This window comes from Numida meleagris, chromosome 1 (assembly GCF_002078875.1).
Source record: "Numida meleagris isolate 19003 breed g44 Domestic line chromosome 1, NumMel1.0, whole genome shotgun sequence".
NCBI classification, from domain to species: Eukaryota; Metazoa; Chordata; class Aves; order Galliformes; family Numididae; genus Numida; species Numida meleagris.
Window position 1 is genome coordinate 74,221,594 of NC_034409.1, and position 13,767 is coordinate 74,235,360.

Sequence of the window (13,767 nt, forward strand, 5' to 3'; positions counted from 1 at the left end):
CAGGTTGCACCTCCAGCTGATGGCACAGAGGAGATTGCCACTGTCAAACTGATTATTACAGGTCAAGAGGTCAATATTGAGGAGAAGAAAAAGGTCCTGATCCACAAGGCAAGCAGTGGCACCTTCATTCAAATGGACAAGCCCATCTATAAACCAGGGCAAACAGGTGAGAGCTGCATATGAGAGCAAGCATAGGTCCTAGGCTCTCTGCTGGTAAAATCATATGAAAAGACTGCAATTGCTTGAAAATCATGGAAGGCCCTAGCAGAAGTTTTTGAGAAGACATTTCTTGTTGAAATGATATTTTCAGTGCCTGTGATGTCCAGCCTGTGGTGACTGTGAAGCTGCAGGAGACAGTAGGTCATTACCCATGCTATCTTACATGGGAGAATGTCCGTGTAAATGTTATCAAATGTGTACAATGGAGACAGGGCCTGAGGAGACAGAAGGAGTAGGGGTCTGCAGGGAAGGACTGAGATGTGACAAATATATTCCCTGATTTCCTTGCCTTCAGTGAAATTTCGTATTGTGACTCTGGATGAGGACTTCGTTGCATTTAATGATTCGGTAAGCCAGCCCTGGGGTCTATGGAAGAGGCTCCCTATTCTATGCATTAATCCTACTTTCCTTCTCCTCTGCTTATCTGCTAAAGTTCTAACTGCTCCTTGTCACTTGCATTCATTCTGATGAATGTCAAGAGGAGAACAGTAACTCAGGTAGATGGGCAGGTAGCTCAGGAAGATGGGAAAGATGTACATGTCACTTGCTCCTCTTAGTAAAATAGTCCTTCAAGCACAAGCGTGGCACATACTGATTTACACGGTGATGTCATATGAGGAGTGAGTAGTTCCGAAGTTGAAATGTGGGAAATTCTGATGAGACATTAAGAAAACTCTTTCATTGTGAAGATTATCGGATATTGAAGCAGGTACCCAGAGAAGGCATTCCGTTCCTTGGAGATGTTCAACACTTAACCAGAGAAGCCTGTGATCAATCTGTTCTAATGAGATAAACTTTAGCAAGGGCACTGGACTAGATGACCTCCAGAGATTCCTCCGAAGCTACAGGATCATTTACCTCTGTGACTCCTTTGAGATATTGCAGCTGAGCCAGATCTATATTGCTTTTAGCCATGAGCTTTCCTGATAGAGGACTCTGTCAGGAAGTAATTAACATGTGCTAGGGGACCTTCAGATTGATTTTTCCTTTCCCTTTTTCCCGACCTTACTGTAATGAATCCACACCATATTTCTCCTTTTTGGTAACATCTCTGTTCTTTGTATTGCTTGTCAGTGCTCTAGATTTCCAAATCACTAGTTGCACATCCTTCACAAAAGGCTCTGCATCTGAAGTACCTTGTATGTGTTGCTGGCATGTATTTCTCTCTTTTAATGTTTTTACTTTTCTTTCCCTCCCAGATTTCCCTGTTTCTCCAGGTGAGTGATGCTGAAATCTAAAGTTACGTTAATGTTGATGGCAGCCATTTCACTGGGCTATTCATATACAGTTCATGGTAGATTTTATGGATCTGTAAGTAGAATGGTAGAACATCAAGATTACTTAATCTAATATACTACATACAACCTCTGTGCCTGTTTTTGCACTTGATGTTATGCTCTCAGTTACTTAACTGGAAATCTGAGTTGCTTCTGAAGTACAAAACCATAGACGTAATTTTAGACCTTTATGTTAATATGTTAGATCTGTAAAGGATCTTTCCTTGAGATCAGTATTTAGAGAAGTGTAGAAGGGGATTCAGATGCTGACAGCAGAATCTAGTACTGTATTATCTTCAAAATTTCTTGACTGTACTATGCCAAACCTTGTCCCTTAGCTTTCTTTCTCACCAGCACTGAAATCTTGAAGCTGGGTTTCTATGGACTGTGGATCACTGAGATGCTAGAACAATTGCTTCTTTCTCTCTTGTGGGTGTAGGACCCCAAGAACAACCGGATAGAGCAGTGGCTGAATGTGGTGCCCCAAGAAGGCATTGCAGATCTGTCTTTCCAGCTAAGTGATGAGCCTCTACTGGGAACATATGTCATCAATGTAACGAACAGGAAAACATACGGCAGCTTCTCCGTTGAGGAGTATGGTATGAGTGCATGGGGGATATGTCTGAAGAGCAAAGATGACTTTGCTCTATTCTAGGAATCTGAGCATTTATGGTTATCACATGATAGCCATCCTGTGAACAAATGGAGAAAGTAATAACATCACAGAAAAGAGTCTGAGCTGATGCTCAGGAGAGGGATTGCTATAGGACCTTCAGTCATCATGTAGAAGCAACACTGTGCAAGGCCCTAGACCTTTGACACAGCTGATTCCTGTAGATGGCTGTATCAGACAAAATAAGGTCACTAGGATGGGCTTTTCAAGAGAATATGAAGTCCAGTGCCACTTATTTTATCATTCCGTAATTAACTGCTGGGAAGTTAGTGCAAATAGCTGTCTGAAGTTGAGAGATATGGACATAGAATTATAGTATTATAGAATTATAGAATCATTAAGGTTGGAAAAGACCTTTAAGATAATCCAGTCCAACTGTCCACCTACCACCAATATTTCCCACTAACCATGCCCCTCAGTGCCACACGCACACTTTTCTTGAACACCTCCGGGAATGGTGACTCCACCACCTCCTTGGGCAGCCCGTTCCAGTGCTCAACCACGGTTTTGGAGAAGTTTTTCCTAACAACCAACCTGAAAATGCCCTGACATGTTTGAATTTTAGTTTGGAAAGGAACGACCAACCAGGGAATAGATGCAAATTTGTTAAAGAAATAACGGAAATATTCCCTTTCATGTTCTAACTGCCTTCCTTCTCAATTTCCTGTCTCTTATTCCAGCACAGTCTGTCTGCATATTGATTCTCTGGAAAGGCTCTTCTTGGCCAGTGTTTCCTACAGTTGTCTGTTGTTTTTTTTTCCTTACAGTGCTGCCAAAATTTGAAGTGATCTTTGAGGCACCGGTGAAGATTTATGCACTAGATAAAACTTTTCCACTTCGGGTATGTGGCAGGTAAGGATTCTGCTCGGAGAAGTGGGTCCTGTGCTAAATTCTAACCAGACAAGTACATCACAGTTCAGGTGTCATGAGACTCAGAGGAAATTTACTGCACTTTAGTTACAGCGGGCCAGAATATTCTATGGTATGTCTTTGAACTCTGATGCAAAACAAAACATTCCTAAAATTATCCTTCTTGTAATTTGATTTCCCAGAATAGAGTAGTCTGATACTAATTTTATCACAGAGCTCTTCATCTTATATCATTGCAGTGTTCTAGCTTGACCTTGTTAAGTGGATCAGACCTCTTGGGCCTGTACAGCTGCCATGCTTGTGGTATATTGTGAATAGCCATGAATGAGTTTATCTAGGCTACACAAAGCAAGCACTAGCATTCTCTCGCTTTGGTGAATGTCTCTTCTTTTCCTTGCTCTCCTAAACAGATACACCTATGGGAAAGCAGTCCAGGGGATGGTTTATGTGAGCATTTGTCAGAAGGTATCTCAGTTCTTTCCCAGTGCTTTGAAAGCTGATCTCTGTCAGGAATTCAACAACCGGGTGAGCTGCTTAGCTGGAACTGAATCCCATTCAGTGACAGTTGTTGTGAGCCCCAGGCTAATGCAAGGTTGCTGGAGTGTTAGCTGAAACAGTAGTGGTATCACAACTTGGTTTTGGCTACTTGGCCACAAGTCTGCTGGTGCTGCCTCTTACTAACTGTATCTGCTATGACACTGTGTATATCAGGTGCCCGCTCCACATTCTTGACTGCTATCTGTACCCTGCCTTGTTTTCCTATCGAATGGGTCTTATTTAATTAAATATATAATAACATCTAGAAGATCAAACCCAGAGAAGAAAGGGCACTTCTCTAAAGAAGTCTTCCTCTTATGTGGGCAACATGCTAGTGATGCTGATTCCTTTGTCAGACAAAGGAGCTGGTGAGAGGCCCCTGTCTTGCAAACCCACATGACACTGCAGGAGCAGAGACTTCGCCATGCTGAAAGCCATGAATGTCATAGCCTTTGTGCAGCCTGCTTGGACCTTCTCTCTTGCTGCTTGATTTGAAAAAAAAAAAAAAATCAGGTTCTGCAGCCACAGACAGCAGCTAAGTCCCAAAATAACAAGATCTCAAGACTATTGGAGTGTCACATTTGTATATTCCTTTAGCCTTCAGGCATCATAGAATCATAGAATCATAGAATTGCTCAGGCTGGAAAGGACCTTCAAGATCATCAAGTCCAACTGCAACCTAACCACGCTAACTCTAACCCACCACTAAATCATGTCCCTGAGCACCACATCCAAACGGTTTTTAAACACATTCAGGGATGATGACTCAATCACCTCCCTGGGGAGCCTGTTCCAGTGCTTAACAACCCTTTCTGTAAAGAAGTTTTTCCTGATATCCAACCTAAACCTCCCCTGGTGCAACTTGAGGCCATTTCCCCTTGTCCTGTCACCTCTCACCAGTGAGAAGAGACCAGCCCCACTCTCACTGCAATCACCTTTCAGGTATTTGAAGAGAGCAATGAGGTCTCCCCTCAGCCTCCTCTTCCCCAGACTAAACAGCCCCAGTTCCTTTAGTTGCTCCTCATAGGGCATATTCTCCAAGCCCTTCACAAGCCTTGTTGCCCTTCTTTGGACCTGCTCCAGCACCTCCATGTCCTTTCTGTATTGAGGCACCCAAAACAGAACACAGTACTTGAGGTGGGGCCTCACCAGTGCCGAGTACAGGGGCAGGATTACTTCCCTAGTCCTGCTCACCACACCATTCCTGATCCAAGCCAGGATGCCATTGGTCTTCTTGGCCACCTGGGCACACTGCTGGCTCATATTCAGCTGACTGTCCATCAGCACACCAAGGTTCCTTTCCATCAGGCAGCTTTCCAGCCACTCCTCCCCAAGCCTGTAGGGTTGCCTGGGGTTGTTGTGACCAAAGTGCCCTTTCTCATTTTCTGTTTCCTGCCTCAGGAGTTTCTCTGTTATGTTTTACACCTTCTCTGAACCTAGATGTCTTTGATGTGGTGCTTATTTTCTTATTTGAGCCCTACATTATTTTTTCTGCCCCATTTGGGTAATTTCTGACATAAATGCCTTGATCAGACCTGTTTTCCTCTCTCTGGGATTTCAGACAGACAAGATGGGTTGCTTCTTCACAAATGTGACCCTATCCTTCAGCCGAGACTTCTGGTACTATCAGGACAGCATAATTGCAGAGGCTTCACTGTTGGAGGATGGCACAGGTAATTCTGGAGATAATTCTGTGAAGAGGCATATGAAGATACATTAGTCGTAGCAAGAACGCCACAAACTTTCGGACTAGCAAGAGCTCTGAGGTTTTTGAGCCCGCTGAGGCCTGCCATCTAATCTCATGGATATTGGCAGAGCCACAGATTCCTGAAGGCATGACGCGCTCAGTGTCTGTGGTCTAATCTCATGTAGTAAAGCTTAGAGACCTTTCTAAGAGATAGAAGAAAAAGTTAAGGAGACCAGATACCTAAAGCCTTGGACAACTCATCTTCTTGGTATGGAATATGTATGCACATGTACATCAGTATTACCAGTGGGTTATTCTACAGGCAAATTGCTGACAAGTGCTTGGTTTCCTTGGTTTCCTCCCTTATGTTTCTGTCCTACTGCTTTCATTCAGGGATAAAGGTCAATGCTTCCCACAAAATACTAATCTCCAAGATTGGCGGGATGGCCTTGTTTGATGATGTGAATTCTTACTACCACTCTGGAGGGATGTACAGAGGAAAGGTAATTCCCAGTTATGGTCTTTTGGAGAAGAGGGCATGAGCAATGCCTTCACAGAGTCTGCTGGCTGCCATCTTTTCCAACCCCACCTCTAGCAAGGGCTGGAATATACAAAAGTGAGAAAAACATCCAAGACTGTCATTTGCCAAATAAACCTTGAGTAGTAGCAGCTGTGGGCATGCACTGGGGGACATAAATCCAAGCATTTGGAATTTCAGCAGTCAGGAGGCCATCTGCAATGAAGGGGTGAAGAATATTGGGATTTTGTCTGTGCATAAACGGCACAGATGGATCAACAGGATAGTGCATGTGATAATGGCAGGTTACCAGTAACAGAGTTGTTAGGGAGTGGAAGAGTAACTTTTCTGGCTTTGGAAATACTGCTACTCACTTGGAAGAGATTCTGTCCACTGAACAGTCTTCTGTGCTTCTGTCACTCACCATGGTATTCTCAGATCAAAGTCATTGACTACAAAGGCGAGGCACTGAAGTACAAAGAAGTCCTCCTTGTAGTAAGTTGTGGTGAGCAGCAGTTTCAGCAAAAGTACATCACTGGGGACACAGGAACAGCTTCATTTAGCCTGAACACGACTGCTTGGAACAGCACCTCAGCCTCCCTGGAGGTAAGTGAGGAAAGGTCTGTATCATTGCCTGTGAAAGTGAGGGGTAAGCATGCTTCTCAGTGCTATTTACTGCCCCACAGACATCTCCCCTGTTCCTTTCTGAAGGACTAGAATTCCACCTCGAAACACCTCAGCATGTTGTGGATCTTGGTGCCACTTTAGAGCTTATTCTCTGAATTTCAACAGCCTTCCTCATGAATTTTTCACACAGAGATGTGTTTGATGGTGTTGTTAAGAACTGGCCTGAGCTTTCTAACATGCAACAGCTGGATTTATTTGCAACTGACTTGATTAACTAAAGAAATAATCTGTTGTGTGTATTTTGTGGTTGTTTTTTTTTCTTTTACCTTTTACCAGGCAAGTGTCCTGCATCAAGATTTGGATAGAGAGCCTGGGACAGTTGATATGAATTACCAGAGAGCCTCTCATTTCATACATCCATTCTACAGCACCAGCAGGAGTTTTCTCAGTATTGTCCGTGTGCCAGAAATGATGCCTTGTGGTAAAAAGCAGGCTATCCAGGTGGACTTCAGAATTTACCAGGAAGACCTGGAACATGGGCCCAAGCGTGTAGTTTTCTCCTACCTTGTGAGTTTTTGGAGAAGTGCTAGTAGTGATGTCTCAAGACACAATATCAGAATCCTCCACAGGTTCAAGGATACTTGATAGCTTTGGCTTGGCACTTTGACAGGTAGCTCATCTAGCCATCATGGGGCTGGATCCTGGTTTTAATTCTGGGACTGCAGTAGCAGCATGAAAGGCAGCACCTTTCTTTTGGGCTCTGCACAGATGCAGGACAGGTATTCAGCTTATCTATCCTCCACCAAGTCCCTTGAACTTTTCATGTTACCTGAGTGTGAGTAAAGCTCCTACTCCCCTTACAAACCCCATTTAACCTCTAGTCTTAGAAATACACTGATTTACATAGTGGTCTCAAAGACTATATGACTGGCATTCCCTTCCCTTTTTGTATTCTTTCTTAGGTCATGGGGAAAAGAGGAATAGTCCATGCAGGTCAGAAGACTCTTTGGGTTGGGTTGCCAAGACGTAAGTGCACTCCCCTGTTATATGTCTAGTAAGCATTCAATGTTCTGTGGCATCCCTTTCTATCTGGATATGTGGCATAAGCCTCTCTGCAATTTAGAGCTTGCTCATCCTTCTTCTATCATGTCCAAACAGCTTGTATTTCTGACTTTCGCATTTCCCTTTTGCTTGGTGCCAAGAGAACAATCCTCAGCATTACTTGACCTGCAGGCTCATTTGATGTTGCCTTCATTTTCAAAGAAGTCTCCTTTTACTGCCCTTCCAAAAGGCATGAAACTATAACTTTTCCCTCTATCGAAACTGTCTTGCTTTGATTTGCAATTGTGCCTACAAATAACCTTTGAGTAGCTAGGATGCCACATCTTACTGTTTTGATGTTTGTTGACTGTTGTCTTTTTTCTTTAACAAAATTATAATCTAAACTATATGTGTGTTGAGGCAAATATAATCTCTTTGATGATGAGATGGGAGATATTTTGTGATGGGAGGCTTTGAAAGATACCTGAGACTCTCATTCTTTGTGTAGCTAATCTTGATCTCCAAAGAATTGTTTCATCTCCTCAAGACAATGAACAGAACCAGCACATCTTTTGCAGGTCTTGAATACCAGGTCTAAAGATGTGCTGATTGCTTTCAGTGGTCTTCAGAAATCTCTGTGGTCCTGAAATAGCTGAGGAAAGGAATTTAATAGACACATACAGAAGGACAAAAGCTGATCAGAGTCCCTTTCCATTACCAAGTTTACTTATTTCTCTTGTTCCCTCTCTCCTCCATCTAGTGCTGAAAGGCTTCTTCTCCATTCCTCTTACCTTCAGCTCAGTGTATGCTCCAGCTCCAAAGCTTATCGTTTATGTTATCTTCCCTAATGGAAAAATCATTGCTGATTCTGCCATCTTCAGTGTCTCTATGTGTTTCAGAAATAAGGTAGGATTCTTGTCGGAGGATATGACAAAATGTGTGAGAGTGAGTGTGGCTCCTGCAACCAAAGAAGAGAGTGAGGAATACATAATTTGTATAGCTCTGTGTGGCTGACACTATGGGGTGCTATGTCTTGTTAACTGAAGTATGTGTGCGGTGAAGGGAGTTGCAATGTATGGGGCAAGTATGTGCTGAGCACTGTGGGAGCTGTTGTGGAATGCAACACAAGTGCTGAGGGAGCTGACAGATGTGATTGTGAAACAACTCACTATAATCTTACTTGATCAGGGCAACTGGGAGAATTTCCCAAAGGCTGGAGGAAAGCAAATGTCAGTCTTATTTTCAGAAGAGAAAGGAAACTAATCCCTGGGAAGGTGGTGGAACAGCTATTCCAGGAAACCATTTCTGGACACATGAAGGAGAAGAAAATTGTCAGTAGTCAGCATGGATTCAGCAAGGAGAAGTCATGGCTGACTGTCTTTATCAGCTTCTACAGTGAAAGCACCAGCCTGATGTTTGAGGGTGGAGCAGTGAATGTTGTCTTCTTGGACTTCAGTAAGGCCTTTGTCACTGCCTCCCATAAGATCCTCATAGAGAAACTGTTAAGTATGAGCTGGATGAATTGACAGTGAGGTTAATCAAAAACTGCCTGAATGGCCAGACCTGCTGAGTAGTGGTCAATGATGCAAAGTCAAATCAGTACTCTTGGCTACATTAGGCAAATTATTGCCAGCAGGTCAAGAAAGCTCATACTTTCCCACTACTCAGCATTGGTGAGTTCTGCACAAGGAGTACTGTACCTAGTTCCAGAGTCCTTAGTACAAAAGAGACCTAGACGTACTAGGAAGAGTCCAATAGAAGGCCACCAAGATGATGGAGGAACAGGAACACCTCTTTGATGAGAATAAGCTGAGAGAACTGGGGCTGTTCATTCTCGAGGAGGCCTGGCAGGGGGAATCTTATGAATGTCTATAAACATCTGAAGGGAGTATGCAAAGAGGACAGAGCAGGGCTCTCTTCAGTGGTGCCCAGTGCCAGGACAATTGCCAAATGGCACAAACTGTAACACAGGGACTTCCATTTAAATGTCAGGAAGCTATTTACTGTGCAGGTGGTGCAGCGCTGGCACATGTTTCCCAGAGAGATTGTGGAGTTCCCTTCTTGGAGACTGTCAAAAGCCATCTGGATACATTCCTAGGCAATGTACTCTAGGTGGCCCCAGTTGAGCAGGGTGATTGGGCCAAATGACCTCTACAGGACGCTTCCATCTTTAACCTTCTGGTTATTCTGTGATTCTCTGTTACAATGTTGGGAAAAGGTAGAGAATATCTGTATCTATCTCTGTGGGTTTTTATAGCAAGTGTGACCTAGTAGGGGAAAGTCCAGCTCAGATTGTCATTGTGAATCCCAGGAGAGCTCAGGGCTGCTCTGTTACTGAAGCAGACAATTAATTTTGTTGGTACATGATATTGAAAAAACAGCTGACTATGGCTGATGGAAGAAACAAATTTTACTGGCAATTCAGAATACTTTTGTGGTCATTGTGATATTCATAGGAAAATGCTTTCTTGGCTGTGTTTTGCACTCCAAAGGCTAACTTCTGAGGACTGGCATTACTCCTGCTCCACAGCTTCATATCTGCCAGGGACAGTCAGATTCAAGCAAGAATACAAACTGCTTCAGGAAACTGAGACCAACTCCACAAAGAGCCTGGAGATAAATACTAGGCTTATTTTTTATGTGGAGCTCCAAAAGGAGCAGAAAGCAAGCTGTGTGAGGTGTGCTGGTTTGCTGGGTAATGTCTTCAGTGCTGTTACCTGTGCACAGTGATGGTAGATAAGATGTTCTCCCTCTCTGTCTTTCATGTGACCTGTCATTTTCCACTTAGAATCCCAACGTGATGTTTTCTTAAATACCTTCTAGAAGTCCTTAGGAGATTCCTTGGTTTTCCGTTCAAATCATGTCCTTGGAAATTCTCTTCATGTAGGGCCCTTCCCTGCTCACGAAGTGGTAGAGGGGCCAGCAGCAGAAATGTTGCACATGTTTTACCTGCGTTTAAATGTTCTTCACATCTAGGCAGAGCTGAGTTTCTCGATGCCCAAAGTTCTTCCTGAGTCAGAGGTTAATCTCCACCTGCTGGCAGCACCTGGGTCTACATGTGCTGTCTGGGCTGTGGATCAAACTGCCTTTTCGCTGAAGCCAGAAAAAGAACTCAGTGACTCTGTGGTGAGTGAGTCTGCTCTAACTTCTTTGCACTGACAAGAAGAGGGGTGGGAGGAAGAGAGACAGGCTGTTGCATCTTTTCAGAGATTGTCTCTCAAGGAACTCAAAGCACTGACTAGAAGGATCAAGGTTTTCTTAGTGTGGCACAGCTAAGGATTAGGAAGCATCAGTTAAGGAGATTGAATGCCACTCTACACCAGTAGTAAATCTAGACCCAGCTTTTTTTGCTCTGTCTCATATTCAGTTCAGCAGATTGTGCTGGATCTATTGGAGAAGAGCCAGAGAAGAATGACATTGAGCCTGTTTTTCTGACATACATTCACGCATGATAGCCAGGAGCAATTCAAACTGGCCTTGGATATACTACACAAAGCGAATGCCAGATATTATTTGTGCTGACTTTTTTCTTTTGCTTTTCTTGCTTTCCAAGATCTATGGGCTCTTTCCATCTGTTTATAACTCTGGGTATCCTCATCAAGTGTCTGAAGATGATCATTTATGCAGGTTCCAAAATTCTGATCAGCCTGATGTGTTTACAGCATTCAAGGTAAAAATAGTTGATTTGTAATTCATGAATTGAGGGAAATGTGGTCTTCTGACTTTATCAATAATGTAGGAATGTCATCACAGATAGTAGTGGACACAAGTTCTGTTCAGGCCCTTTGAATAAGCTACTTTAAATTGTTGACCAAGGGGAAATTGTTGTGTGGTTAATTGCCTGATTTAGGATGCCAAGTATTATGGGTTACTTTAATTGGATTTCATATAGTATGTGTGATCTCCATATCATGAGCAACTTGGGGTGCTCAAGATCAATCTGATAGGAATTTCACTTTGCAGGCTGAGAAGGCACAGTGCCTAAATAACCATGCATTCTGAAGAAGAAGAAACTTGTCTGACTCAGGCGAGATGAATTAACACAGAAGGCCTTGTTTGCTCTTTGCTGAGGATCTGAATAATTCTCTCCTAAACTGAAGCAAGAGAATAGCTCACCAAGCCAGAGGATAGCTAAGTTCCTATGCATAAGGGGAGAATAAGGCACAGGATAAAGGGCAGAGGTTATAGGAGAAGTATCCTGTGCTTCAGTTCTTTCTTTTTTCCTACAGGAAACGGGATTGAAAATTATGTCCAACACCAACATCAGAAAACCAAGTCTCTGTCTAACTACTCAGTCAACAACTATGATACAGGAAAGAGGGATGTTCACTTCCAGGCCCATGTTGATGTTTGCTCAGCCTCATGAAGAATATAACAGTAAGCACTTGACAACTATTTCTTCTTACTAGGGATGTTCAGTCTTTTAGGTGAAAGCAGTCCTGAGTTTGAGCTAGGAGGCAGTACTTGCTGTAATTGCAAATGGAGGAGAGACTGTTTTCTGGCTTGAAACCTGTTATGCTTGTTAGGCTGTCTGGGACTTATGGCTCCTGGTTCTGAAATGTTAATGAGTTGAGTGGATCCCAGGTCTAACCTCTGAGGTGAGGGAATATTTGCCCTTCCTGTGGTGCCTACAAACACAATTAAGGCCCAAAGTGGCTCTATTCTATCAAATGAGACAAGAGGTTGTAAAATTTGGGCTAGCATCTTCAGTTCCAGCGCAGTGCTTCCCATGACCTGACTGGATGACCCGTAGCCTGAGCTAGTATGGAGCCCCTCTACTCTAAACCAGGGCCTAAGTACTTTGTGGTAGCTGGGTGTTTGTTACTTCCAGCAGGACATCTCATGACATCTACCTATCAGCCCACTATGTTTTCACCTGTTTCTCCAGTTGAAGAGAAAGTGCACAAGTATTTCACAGAAACCTGGCTATGGGATTTGTATTCTGTTGGGTGAGTAAACTGAGCAGTGGGAGCCTAGTTTGGGTGACCTGGAATGGCAGCAGATACAACCAGATTTAAATCATAAGCTACCAAGGAAGACACCAAAGGACATATGTTATGGGTTTCATACCTACCAGATTGTTTCTCCTTGGAGCTGATGTCTGCATCAAATATGTTTTCCTGTACTAGATGACTGTGCAGAGGTAATATCCATCCAAGGGAGGTGGCTGGCATGAATATATAACAAAGTAGGCATGGTGTGATAAAGCAGTTTGTTTTACTGCCTGCAGTCTGCAGTGATGTCCCTGTGAGTCAGCAATTCCCAAAGTAGGCTCATGTGATGTATCCTGGGATGAAGGAAAAGCTGATCTCCACAGAAGCCCTTCACAGGACTTGGGATTGTGTCCTGTGAGAAAGGCTGAAGATTCAGTGAGTGTGCAGGTAGCCTCACCAACACAAATGAGGGAGAGAAGGTGTTTGGGTCTGGATTGAGTGTGAGATGGGGAACTGAACAGGCAAACACTATATGAATTCCAGGTGCTCTGCTGAAGGAGTTTCTACTCAGCAGCTGTGTTGTCCTTCCTCCACGATGCTCCCTATGCTTCCAGGACTCCCCATGGACCAGGAAACAAACTAGTGTTTTCCACACAGGAAGAGGGAGCAGAATGGTGGTGTGGGAAGCCATTTTCCACTGAGCTTCAGGAGGACAGGATAAGCTTTTGGATATTTTTCTTCTCTGGCTTTAAGTATTTATTGTTTGGTGTCTGGAGACTGGCATCTGCTTAGGCCAGGTCCCCCCGCCTCTGCTCTCTCTCACCTGCCCTCTCCTTCCAGCTATATCCATCTTTTCACTCACTATCAGCAGATATCTCCTATGCTATTTGCCCATCAGCCTGATCTGAACAACCAAATTTCTCTCATATTGTATATGCCTGGCAAAAGTGGATTCTTTAGAGGAAAGCAAATGTTTCCAATTGTTGGAGTCAAATAATATCATAAGCTTTGATGAGGGATGTTTTTTTCTGCTGTGGGAGCAGCCACAGATTACTCTTATGCTCTTAGAAGTTGTGATGTGGGCACAGGCCAAGTCTCTGCCATGTCTTCCTATTAGACTTCAAGGTGTCAGTGTTTCATGGAAAGGTGAATGGCAAAATCTGCCTCTTTTGATAATTTCTGCTTGTCTTAGACCAGTCCTGCTGTCCTTCTGGTTCCTGGTTCTCCATCCCTAGGCCAAGAAGAATAAAACTGCTGACAACTGTAAAGCATTTTCACACGTGCAAAGGGCAAGTGCTGCCTTAGAAAAGTGCTGAATATGATAATGGTGGCTTCCAGCCACATAACCTACTGTCCAAAGTGTTCTGTTGATATAAGCATCTGAG

The 13,767-nt window shown here is 43.5% G+C and overlaps 1 protein-coding gene across 3 annotated transcripts in view; it reads left to right on the top strand.

Moving 5' to 3' along the window:
* Positions 1-13,767, top strand: part of LOC110397749 (alpha-2-macroglobulin-like protein 1) — a 30,921-nt gene that overhangs the window by 1,339 nt on the left and 15,815 nt on the right. The window contains exons 2-17 of one of the 3 annotated variants that reach the window (XM_021394500.1): positions 4-166; positions 515-567; positions 1,419-1,436; positions 1,936-2,095; positions 2,937-3,021; positions 3,450-3,564; positions 5,138-5,249; positions 5,657-5,766; positions 6,219-6,386; positions 6,744-6,974; positions 7,370-7,433; positions 8,209-8,354; positions 10,425-10,574; positions 11,002-11,118; positions 11,678-11,825; positions 12,280-12,397. In XM_021394500.1, the coding sequence (XP_021250175.1) occupies positions 4-166; positions 515-567; positions 1,419-1,436; positions 1,936-2,095; positions 2,937-3,021; positions 3,450-3,564; positions 5,138-5,249; positions 5,657-5,766; positions 6,219-6,386; positions 6,744-6,974; positions 7,370-7,433; positions 8,209-8,354; positions 10,425-10,574; positions 11,002-11,118; positions 11,678-11,825; positions 12,280-12,397 (1,958 nt within the window). Of the gene's footprint in view, positions 1-3; positions 167-514; positions 568-1,418; positions 1,437-1,935; positions 2,096-2,936; positions 3,022-3,449; positions 3,565-5,137; positions 5,250-5,656; positions 5,767-6,218; positions 6,387-6,743; positions 6,975-7,369; positions 7,434-8,208; positions 8,355-10,424; positions 10,575-11,001; positions 11,119-11,677; positions 11,826-12,279; positions 12,398-13,767 lie in introns of those variants that run through there. The other 2 variants (XM_021394517.1, XM_021394508.1) reach the window with 2 other exon arrangements.